Genomic DNA, 11,497 nt, shown 5'->3' on the forward strand with positions numbered 1-11,497 from the left:
CTCCCGGGTTTACGCCATTCTCCTGCCTCAGCCTCCCGAGTAGCTGGGACTACAGGCGCTCGCCACCTCGCCCGGCTAGTTTTTTGTATTTTTTAGTAGAGAGGGGGTTTCACCGTGTTAGCCAGGATGGTCTCGATCTCCTGACCTCGTGATCCGCCCGTCTCGGCCTCCCAAAGTGCTGGGATTACAGGCTTGAGCCACCGCGCCCGGCCCCCAGCTAATTTTTGTATTTTTAGAACAGACAGGTTTTCACCATGTTGGCCAGGCTGGTCTTGAACGCCTGACCTCAAGTGATCCACCCACCTCAGCCTCCCAAAGTGCTAGGATTACAGGCATGAGCCACCACACCCAGTCTAAGCCAGCTTTCTGGCCACCTTTGTTTTTACTGGTTTTTTTGTTTGGGTTTCTTTCTTTTTTTCTTTTTTCTTTTTTTGAGACAGGGTTTTGCTATGTTGCCCAGGCTGGTCTCAAACTCCTGGGCTCAAGTGATCCTCCCGGCTGGGCCTCTGAAAGTGCTGGGATTATAGGCATGAGCCACCGCACCTGGCTTAACATTCTTTTGTCTTGCCTCCCAGGTCTACAGCAGCTCTGAGTTCCTGGCCGTCCAGCCCACTCCTACCTTCGCTGAAAGGAGCTTCAGTGAAGACCGGGAGGAGGGGTGGGAGCGCAGCGAGGTGGACTATGGCCGCCGGCTGAGTGCTGACATCCGGTAGGTGGCCTGGGGAAGTGTAGGCAGATCCAGCTTCCAAGCCTGCTGGGAGTTAGAGACACAAAATCTGATGCAAAGGGAGCTTCCTAGTGGCCAAGTAGAAAAGGGTCAAACATCTTGACCAACCTATCAGGTCCCTGACAACCTTGCTCCCTTTGACTCTGTGTTCCTCACCATGCAAACATAAAACAGCTGTGCACCATCATGCTGATAGGCACACTTTTCCTTCTGTCCAGAATGCCCTTTGCTTAGTAACTCCTGTTCATCCTTCAAAGCTCAGACCCAACAGAAATAGTCAATGTCTGCCAGAGGATGGGTGTTGGAAGCTGGACTTGCTTTTTTTCTTTTTTTAAGAGACTGGTTCTCACTCTGTCTCCCACACTGGAGTGCAGTGCCATGATCATAGCTCACTGCAGCCTCAAACTCCTGGGTTCAAGAGATCCTCTCAAGTAACTGGGACTACAGGCGTGCACCACGGCACCCGGCTAATTTTTTAAACAATTTTTTGTAGGCCGGGTGCAGTGGCTCACGCCTGTAATCCCAACACTTTGGGAGGCCGAGGTGGGTGGATCACCTGAGGTCAGGAGTTTAAGACCAACCTGGTCAACATGGTGAAACCCCGTCTCTACTAAAAATACAAAAAAATTAGCTGGGCTTAGTGGTGCACGCCTGTAATCCCAGCTACTTGGGAGGCTGAGGCATGAGAATTGCTTGAACCTGGGAGACGGAGGTTACAGTGAGCCAAGATCATGCCACTGTCCTCCAGCCTGGGCGACAGAGTGAGACTCTGTCTCAAAAAAAAAAAAATTATAGAGATAAAATCTCCTTATGTTGCCCGGCCTGTCTGCTGGCCTCAAACAATCCTCCTGTCTCAGCCTCCCAAAGTGCTGGAATTATAGGTGTCAGCCACTGCAGCCAGCCTGGAAGCTGGGTTTTAAAAGTTGAATACGAGGCCAGGTACAGTGGCTCATACCTGTAATCCCAGCACTTTTGGGAGCCCGAGGCAGGCGGGTCGCTTGAGCTCAGGAATTCAAGACCAGTCTGGCCAATATGGTGTAACCCCGTCTCTACTAAAAATACAAAAATTAGCCCAGTGTGGTGGCAGGCACCTGTAATCGCAGCTACTTGGGAGGCTGAGGCAGGAGAATCTCTTGAGCCCTGGAGGCAGTGGTTGTAGTGAGCTGAGACTGCACCACTGCACTTCAGCCTGGGTGACAGAGCAAGACCCTGTCTTTAAAAAAAAAAAAAAAAAAGGTGACTGAGAAGTCTCCAGGTGGACAGAGAGAACAGTGCAGACAGAGGGAACTTGTCTATGCAAACTGCCCCTGACTGCAGACTGAGAATTAAGATGTGGCCATGAAAGGTGGCTGAGTATACTGGGTGCAGGTGCCTGGCAGGGGTGACCCAGGCTCTTCCTCCCTGCAGGCTGAGGTCCTGGACATCCTCTGGATCCTCCTGTCAGTCATCTTCGTCCCAGCCCGAGCGAGGTCCCAGCCCATCTCTCCTGAATACCATCAGCCTGGACACAATGCCCAAGTTTGCCTTCTCATCAGAGGATGAGGCGGCAGGCCCGGCCTCTGCAGGCCCCAAGAGGCCTGTCTTCATTCTAGGGGAGCCTGACCCACCCCCAGCAGCCACCCCAGTGATGCCCAAGCCCTCGAGCCTTTCCGGTAAGTGGGACCCTGAGTAAGAGGGATGATGTCATGGAAGTTTCCCAGAGGAGGGGCTATTTGAGATGGGTTTTCAAGGATGAGTAGGAGTTCTCCAGAGCCAACAAAGGCTTTAAGAGAGGAGAAGCCAGGGTCCCAGAGAGACCTCCAGCCTCCAAGGAACCCCAGTCTAGGGTAATGCCCCCAGCTTCATAGAGTCAGGATGGGACTCCTAGCTCCCAAGATGGGGGAACTAAGGGCCTAAATGGGTGTGGAGGAAGGCTTCCTGGAAGAGGGGGCTTGAAGACTTTTGCATAGAGAATAATTTGAGAATGGTGTGCGGGACGAGGGAACTGCACGAGCAAAGGCCAGGAGGCTGGACTGTGTAAATAGCAACCAGGGAGGAAGGGCCTTAAGGTCTCTTTAGGACCACGTGGTGAGTTTGAGGGGCTCCCGGCTGACCCTGCTGACCCTCTAGCCGACACAGCTGCCCTCAGCCACGCCCGCCTACGGAGCAACAGCATCGGCGCCCGACACTCCACACCGAGGCCTCTGGATGCCGGCCGGGGCCGCCGCCTTGGGGGCCCAAGAGACCCAGCCCCTGAGAAGTCCAGAGCCTCCTCCAGTGGTGGCAGTGGTGGCGGCGGTGGGGGCCGTGTGCCCAAGTCGGCCTCTGTCTCTGCCCTGTCCCTCATCATCACGGCAGGTAATGCCCAAGGCCCGCTCTCACCTTTGTCTGTCCGCACCCATTTTAACCTACAGAGTGGGAGCCTATCCTGAGTAGGGGAGGCTGGGGATGAGCCCCAGGAGAGGGGAGGAGGAGCAGGACACAGGGAGAGCTGGGGGGACGGTGTTCCCAGTAGAGAGCACTGCACGTGCAAAGGCCTGATGGGGCGACCATGCTTGGGACATTGAAGCAATAGCAAAGTGGCCAGGGTGGGAAAGAGGGGGCCCCAGGGGAGACCTGCAAGGGAATGGGTGACCCCCTCCCTAACCCCCTGCAGATGATGGCAGCGGCGGCCCCCTCATGAGCCCCCTGTCCCCGCGCTCTCTGTCCTCGAACCCGTCGTCCCGTGACTCCTCGCCGAGCCGAGACCCGTCCCCCGTGTGTGGCAACCTGCGGCCCCCCATCGTCATCCACAGCTCCGGCAAGAAGTACGGCTTCAGCCTGCGGGCAATCCGCGTCTACATGGGTGATAGCGACGTCTACGCTGTGCACCACGTCGTCTGGGTGAGTGCCGAGTGGGAATGGCAGGGACCCAGGTTCTAGTCTGACTCTGCCCGGTCACGCCCCTTCTCAGAGCTGCATTTTGGAGCCTGGCAGGATTAGGGAGACAGAGCTGGTGCCACCGAGTTCATCTTGGTCCCTGTCAGTTGGTGGGGAGGAGGTTGGATGAGAGAGACAGGGATGGATGGATGGAGGCTCACAGATCCCAAGTGACATTAACCTCCCAGCTCCATATAGGAACACACTGGGCGTGTTATCCTCCCTCCCCCAGCCCAGGGGCATCGGGGCATGCCCTCCTTATTGGTTGCTCCCTGAACAGACAGAGAGGACTTTCTGGAGGAGGGGGCATAGGAGCTGGGGCTTTGATGGGTGAGTAGGAATTCCCCAGGATCAGGGAAACGGAGGCAACACAAGAGGCAGCAGCTTGCTGGGGTCCCATAGCAGACCCAGCCTGGGCTGGGGTCTCCTGATGTGGGGCCCAGGCCATTAACCCCACTGTTCCTCTGTCTGCCCCCAGAGTGTGGAGGATGGAAGCCCCGCCCAGGAGGCTGGCCTGCGGGCCGGGGACCTCATCACCCACATCAACGGGGAGTCGGTGCTGGGGCTGGTGCACATGGACGTCGTGGAGCTGCTGCTGAAGGTGCGGCGCCCCCACTGCCCACCCTCAGGGCTCCCCGGCACCCCGTGGCCACAGCTCCGGGTTCCCTGTGGTTCTCCCCATCCAGACACACAACCCTACATTCAATGTCAACTCCAGGCCTGGCACACCCGCTTCCTTCTGCCCAGAATACATGTCCTTCTTCAGCCCCTAACATCACCCCTCAGAACTCCTCCTCCAAGAAGCCCTCCTTTCTCCCTGGGTACCCTCACAGCTGTTCCTCCCTCTGGCCTGAAGCCTAGAGGTAGGAGATGGGCTCAAGACAGGAGGAAGGGCCGGGCGTGGTGGCACACGCCTGTAATCCCAGCACTTTGGGAGGCCGAGGTGGGAGGATCGCTTGAGCTCAGGACTTTGAGACCAGCCTGGGCAACAGAGCGAGACCCCATCTCTGCAAAATATTAAAAAATAAAATGAGCTGGGCATGGTGGCACACGCCTACAGTCCCAGGCACTTGGGAGCCTGAGGTGGGAGCATCACTTGGGCCCAGGAAGTCCAGGCCATAGTGAGCCGTGATCGTGCCACACTGCACTCCAGTCTGGGAGACAGTGAGACCCTGGTTCTGAAAAAAAGAGGGCTCTCATGTGGGCAGCTGCATGGGTAGTTCATTGGATAGACGGACAGTGGGCAGGTGTCTTTGGCCTAATAACTCATGGGCCCTTAGGTGAGTGATTGGGGGATGGAGAGATGTTGGGGTGGTTAATGGGTGGATACCAGCTAGGTGGGTGACAGATCCCGGGAGGGTGGAGAGTGAAGAGGGCAGGCTTCGATGGGCGTTGACTGCAGAGGGAAGGATCTTGGCAGGAGGGGTGGTGCTCCCTGTGCCATTGGTTGACCGGATATAATGGGTAGGTCACTGGCTGGCTGGATGAATGGATGTTAGGGTGGTGGGTCCTAGCTGGTGCCCAGAGTGAAGGGGACATAGCAGCTGCCTGGCAAGTGCTGGGCCCTGTGAGAGGCACCGAGGCAACCCCTCACCATCCCTCCCACAGAGCGGCAACAAGATATCCCTGCGGACCACGGCCCTGGAGAATACCTCCATCAAGGTGGGCCCCGCCCGGAAGAATGTGGCCAAGGGCCGCATGGCGCGCAGGAGCAAGCGGAGCCGTCGGCGGGAGACCCAGGACCGGTGCGCGGCAGTGGCCACCAGGGAGCGGTACACGGGGCACGCCCTGGGGACAGGGGTTCTTTTTTTCTTTTCTTTTTTTTTTTTTTTTTTTGAGATGGAGTCTTGCTCTGTCGCCCAGGCTGGAGTACAGTGGTATGATCTTGGCTCACTGCAACCTCCACCTCTCGGGTTCAAGCGACTCTCCTGCCTCAGTCCCCTAAGTAGCTTACAGGTGTGAGCCACCGTGCCTGGCCAGGAGCAGGGGTTCTGAAGCCTCCAATTTTCTTACCCCAGGCGGAAGTCGCTCTTCAAGAAGATCTCCAAGCAGACCTCCGTGCTTCACACCAGCCGCAGCTTCTCCTCCGGACTCCACCACTCACTGTCATCCAGCGAGAGCCTCCCTGGCTCACCCACCCACAGCCTCTCCCCCAGCCCCACCACTCCCTGCCGAAGCCCAGCCCCTGATGTCCCAGCAGGTGGGTACACCCCCCCACCCGCCCCCTGCCGCCCCGGCTACCCTGGGGGCAAGGGCTGGTGGGCCCCAGGAGGGAGGAAGGGGTTTGGAGGATGGAATGGGGGATGGAATGACGCGATGTAGGGAAAGATATGACCAGAAGGAACATCTTCCAGAATCCTGGTGTCTAGCAGGGAACCTGGAAGTACTCAGAGATGAGTGCAGGCGCCAGGGAAGGATGTGCCCAGCAGAGGAAACATCATGGACAAATGGGACTAGACAGGAGGGTGGGAAAACTGAGAAGAGGCTGGGCACGGAGGCTCACGCCTGTAATCCCAACACTTTGGGAGCCCGAGGCAGGAGGATCACTGAGCTCAGGAGTTTGAGACCAGCCTGGGCAACACAGGGAGACCCCATCTGTACAAAACATTAAAAAATTAGGTGGAGGTGAGGCCGGGCGCGGTAGCTCACACCTGTACTCCCAGCACTTTGGGAGGCTGAGGCAGGTGGATCACCTGAGGTCGGGAGTTCGAGACCAGCCTGGCCAACATGGAGAAACCCTGTCTCTACTAAAAATACAAAATTAGCTGGGTGTGGTGACACATGCCTGTAATCCCAGCGACTAGGGAGGCTGAGGCAGGAGAATCACTTAAACCCGGGAGGCAGAGGTTGCAGCAAGCTGAGATCGCGCCATTACACTCCAGCCTGGGCAACAAGAGTGAAACTCCATCTCAAAAAAAAAAGGCCAGGCGCGGTGGCTCAAGCCTATAATCCCAGCACTTTGGGAGGCCGAGACAGGCAGATCACGAGGTCAGGAGATCGAGACCATCCTGGCTAACATGGTGAAACCCCGTCTCTACCAAAAAAATACAAAAAACTAGCCGGGCGAGGTGGCGGGCGCCTGTAGTCCCAGCTACTCAGGAGGCTGAGGCAGGAGAATGGCATAAACCCAGGAGACGGAGCTTGCAGTGAGCTGAGATCCGGCCACTGCACTCCAGCCTGGGCGACAGAGCGAGACTCTGTCTCAAAAAAAAAAAAAATAGGTGGGTGTGGTGGTGCACACCTGTGGTCCCAGCTACTCTGGAGGCTGAGATGGGAGGATCACTTGAGCCCAGGAGGTCAAGGCTGCAGTGAGCCATGATTGCACCACTGCACTCCAGCCTGGGCAACAGAGTGAGACCCCGTCTCAAACAAAAGGGAAAAAAAAACCAGAAGGGATACAGAGAAGGCTTTCTGGAGGAGGGGGAGTAGGAGCTGGGGCTTTGATGGGTAAGTAGTTCACCAGAGCTAGGCCAAGGAAACAACCCTGAGCAGGAGGCAGAAAAGTCTGGTATGAACCAGCCATGATGGCTCACGCCTGTAATCCCAGCACTTTGGGAGGCCAAAGCAGGCGGATCACTTGAGGTCGGGAGTTCGAGACCAGCCTGGCCAACATGGAGAAACCCCAACTCTACTAAAAATACAAAAATTAGCCAGGCATGGTGGCACATGCCTGTAGTCCCAGTTACTCAGGGGGCGGAGGTATGAGAATCACTTGAACCTGGGAGGTGAAGGTTGCAGTGAGCCAAGATCACGCCACTGCACGCTAGCCTGGGTGACAGAGTGAGACTTTATTAAAAAAAAAAAAAAAAGGCCGGGCGCGGTGGCTCAACCCTGTAATCCCAGCACTTTGGGAGGCCGAGGCGGGTGGATCACGAGGTCAGGAGATCGAGACCATCCTGGCTAACATGGTGAAACCCCGTCTCTACTAAAAATACAAAAAACTAGCCGGGCGTGGTGGCGGGCGCCTGTAGTCCCAGCTACTCGGGAGGCTGAGGCAGGAGAATGGCATAAACCCGGGAGGCGGAGCTTGCAGTGAGCCGAGATCGCGCCACTGCACTCCAGCCTGGGTGACACAGCGAGACTCCGTCTCAAAAAAAAAAAAAAAAAAAAAAAAAAAATTAGCCAGCCATGGTGGTGTACACCTGTTGTCCCAGCTACTCAGGAGGCTGAGTTGTGAGGATCACTTCAGCCCAGGAGGCTGAGGCTATGATTGAGCCAGTGCACTACAGCCTGGGCAACAGAGCAAGACCCTGTCTCAAAAACCAAAACAACCAGGCGTGATGGGTGGCCACATGGAAGGATGTGGGCTTTAGCAGTTTTCATCAGTCCCACAGCTCCACTTCCGGACTGGGGACATTGAGGCCAGCAGCCCTGACCTATACTTATCACCCACAGATACCACTGCATCCCCACCCAGCGCATCCCCGAGCTCCAGCAGCCCCGCCTCCCCAGCTGCTGCCGGCCACACCCGCCCCAGCTCCCTGCATGGCCTGGCTGCCAAGCTTGGGCCACCCCGCCCCAAGACTGGCCGTCGCAAGTCCACCAGCAGCATCCCGCCCTCCCCGCTGGCCTGCCCGCCCATCTCTGCGCCCCCACCCCGCTCACCCTCACCCCTGCCCGGGCACCCGCCAGCACCTGCCCGATCCCCGCGGCTGCGCCGAGGCCAGTCAGCTGACAAGCTGGGCACAGGGGAGCGGCTGGATGGGGAGGCAGGGCGGCGCAGTCGTGGGCCAGAAGCCGAGCTCGTGGTCATGCGGCGACTGCACCTGTCCGAGCGCCGAGACTCCTTCAAGAAGCAGGAGGCCGTGCAGGAGGTTAGCTTTGATGAGCCGCAGGAGGAGGCCACTGGGCTGCCCTCCTCAGTGCCACAGATTGCCGTGGAGGGCGAGGAAGCCGTGCCAGTAGCTCTCGGGCCCGCCGGGAGAGACTGATCCCCCTGCCAGGTCTCTCCCTGGCCTCAAAGTCACACGTTTCCTTGTGCAATGTTTTTTCTGTAAAGTCACGCCTGGATGGGGACTGAGCCACCAGCCTGACACCCAGAAGGCAAGAAGCCATCTTGGTCCTTGCTGGGAGGTGGAGACATCACTTCCCTTGTGTTCTGGTGTCAATCAGGGGGCTGGATGGGGCAGGAATGGGGGATAAGGGTAGCTTTGTAAATAGCAGCAAATCCCTGCAACTAATTTATTACTTTTTTTTTTTTTTTTTTTGAGACGGAGTCTCACTCTGTTGCCTGGGCTGGAGTGCAGTGGCGTGATCTCAGCGCACTGCAACCTCCGCCTCCCGGGTTCAAGCGATTCTCCTGCCTCAGCCTCCCAAATAGCTGGGATTACAGGCGCCCGCCACTATGCCCAGCTAATTTTTTGTATTTGTAGTACAGATGGGGTTTCACCATGTTGGTCAAGCTGGTCTCGAACTCCTGACCTCATGATTTGCCCACCTCGGCCTCCCAAAGTGCTGGGATTACAGGCGTGAGCCACTGGGCCCAGCCTAATTTATTACTTTTTATAAGCGATAGCCAGACTGAGCCGCCCCCTGCAGGCGGCCGCCAGGTCTTGCCCCAGGCACCTGGGACCCTGTTTGCAGGCCCTGCCCTCTGGGCTGAGAAGGAAGCACTTTGGACAAGTCATCTGTGTTTGTGTTTTCTAGTTTTTCTGTACTTTTTAAGTGTTTTATGTTACCTGGTCTCATTCCCTTCCCCACACCCACCCATTTGAGGGGATTGAGTTGAAGTCACCTGTACTAGCCCAGTTTGGATACAACCTGGAGTGTCCGTCAGCGATTCCCCTCACCCACAAAACAATGTAATCCCAACGATGGACTGGATTCTGAAGGCCACTTCCCACCGTCATAGCTGCCATCCCCAGGCAGTGCCTACTCTATATATATAGAGTCTGCCTCCAATCCCCCTGGCTTCAGCCTGGAGAAGGGATGTGGGAGCTGGGGCTTTGATGGATGAATAGGTGTTCACCGGATCTGGGCAGAGGGGTCATCTGCTCCCAAGGTGGGCACTGATAAAGGAAGGCATAGGCCTCACCTGGCACTGCCAAGGCAGCCTCCGGAAATGCTCAGCTGTCTCGGGGCACACTCCAGTATGCCAGTCCTGCGGGATTATGTTCAGCTACTTCCGGAAACAGTCGGTGTCCCCTCCCCTCAGGCTCTGCCTCGGCCTCACTTTGTCTAGTCTACCCTGGACAAGATGCCGTGTGTTTGAGGCCCAGCAGAGTGAGCCCTTGGCCGTGATGTATCTGAAACACCTGTTAGGGGTTCCCTCCAGATGTCAGAGCCTCTCTGGGATGAAGTTCAAGCAAGAAAACCCAGTTGAGGCTCGAGTTTGAATTTCAGCTTCACTGTGTGGCTCTGGGAAAATGGCTTTCCCACTCTGTGCCTCAGTTTCCTTGTGTTTACAAGACTAATCCCATTGACTGTTTATTAAGCACCTACTGTGTGCCAAGCGCTTTTACGTGGCTTCTCCCTCAGCCAGCCTTGAGAAGGCTGGAGGTGGCATCATCACCTCCGTTTTACAGACAAAGCAGCTGAGACCCCAGCGAGGGGCGGAAACCTGTCCAATGATCACCCAGCAGGAGTCGTGGCAGAATGGAGCATCAGCCAGACCCTGTTGTGGGCGTTGTCATCAAGGGAGCTTGAATGGAGGGTCTGGTGTCAGATACAGCCGACTCCAGCCCCAGCTCATCCCCCATGATGCTGTGTGACCCACTGGGCACTCTGGTGAGGGAGCTTTCCAGACATCAACAGCCCACTCTGCGTCCCTTTCTGAGTCCCCTGCCCAGCACTGCCTAGTGTTGGAGGGTAGACCAAGGCTGTGCATGACTCACCCCCTCCTTCCATCCTGGAGCTGGCAGTGAATAAAAGCCCGTATTTACAAAGATGAGCTCCAACGTCTGGATTTGTGAGGCTGAGAAAGGAGGAAGGGAAGAGTGGGGAGGGGAGGGGAGGGGAGTGAAATAGACCCATGGCTTAAAGTCATTGCAAGTGGGTTTTGAGGGCTGCCTGGGAGTTTGCTGTTGAGATTCTTCCTGATGCCATCGCTGGTAGTGGCCTCCTGCTACCTATGAGTACTCCATCATAGCTCTGCCCTTAAAAGCTTCCTCCAGACATCTGGGCCCTGAGCTATGTTTGTTTTGTTTTGTTTTGTTTTTTGAGACATAGTCTCGCTCTGTCGCCCAGGCTGGAGTGCAGTGGCACGATCTCTGCTCACTGCAAGCTCCGCCTCCCGGGTTCACGCCATTCTCCTGCCTCAGCCTCCCGAGTAGCTGGGACTACAGGCGCCCGCCACCACGCCCGACTAATTTTTTATATTTTCGGTAGAGACGGGGTTTCACCGTGTTAGCCAGGATGGTCTCGATCTCCTGACCTCGTGATCCGCCCGCCTCGGCCTCTCAAAGTGCTGGGATTACAGGCGTGAGCCACCACTCCCGGCCTATGTTTTTTATTTTTATGTTTTTGAGACAAGGTCTCGCTCTGTAACCCAGGTTGGAGTACAGTGGCGCCATCATGGCACACTGCAGCCTCGACCTCCTGGACGCCCTGAGCTATGTTAATAAAATAAATAAGCGGCGGTGCGCAGTGGCTCACGCCTGTAATCCCAGCACTTTGGAAGGCCGAGGCCGGCCGATCACCTGACGTCAGGAGTTCCAAACCAGCCTGACCAACATGGAGAAACCCCGTCTCTACTAAAAATACAAAATTAGCCGGGCGTGGTGGCGCATGCCTGTAATCCCAGCTACTCAGGAGGCTGAGGCAGGAGAATCGTTAGAACTCGGGAGGTGGAGGTTGCGGCGAGCCGAGAAAGCGCCATTACACTCCAGCCTGTGCAACGAGAGCGAAACTCCGTCTCAAAAAATAATAATAATA

At 56.5% G+C, this 11,497-nt stretch overlaps 1 protein-coding gene across 2 annotated transcripts in view; it reads left to right on the top strand.

Annotated features, from left to right (window-relative positions):
• Positions 1-10,514, top strand: part of MAST3 (microtubule associated serine/threonine kinase 3) — a 57,230-nt gene extending 46,716 nt beyond the window's left edge. The window contains exons 20-27 of one of the 2 annotated variants that reach the window (XM_025365954.1): positions 576-709; positions 2,135-2,379; positions 2,837-3,064; positions 3,363-3,589; positions 4,104-4,226; positions 5,234-5,370; positions 5,644-5,825; positions 8,021-10,514. In XM_025365954.1, coding sequence (XP_025221739.1) covers positions 576-709; positions 2,135-2,379; positions 2,837-3,064; positions 3,363-3,589; positions 4,104-4,226; positions 5,234-5,370; positions 5,644-5,825; positions 8,021-8,556 — 1,812 coding nt within the window. In that variant the 3' untranslated portion in view covers positions 8,557-10,514. Of the gene's footprint in view, positions 1-575; positions 710-2,134; positions 2,380-2,836; positions 3,065-3,362; positions 3,590-4,103; positions 4,227-5,233; positions 5,398-5,643; positions 5,826-8,020 lie in introns of both variants that reach the window. The other variant, XM_025365953.1, reaches the window with a different exon arrangement.
• Positions 10,515-11,497: the final 983 nt, after the last annotated feature.

Source organism: Theropithecus gelada, chromosome 19, assembly GCF_003255815.1.
Source record: "Theropithecus gelada isolate Dixy chromosome 19, Tgel_1.0, whole genome shotgun sequence".
In the NCBI taxonomy this organism is placed as follows: Eukaryota; Metazoa; Chordata; class Mammalia; order Primates; family Cercopithecidae; genus Theropithecus; species Theropithecus gelada.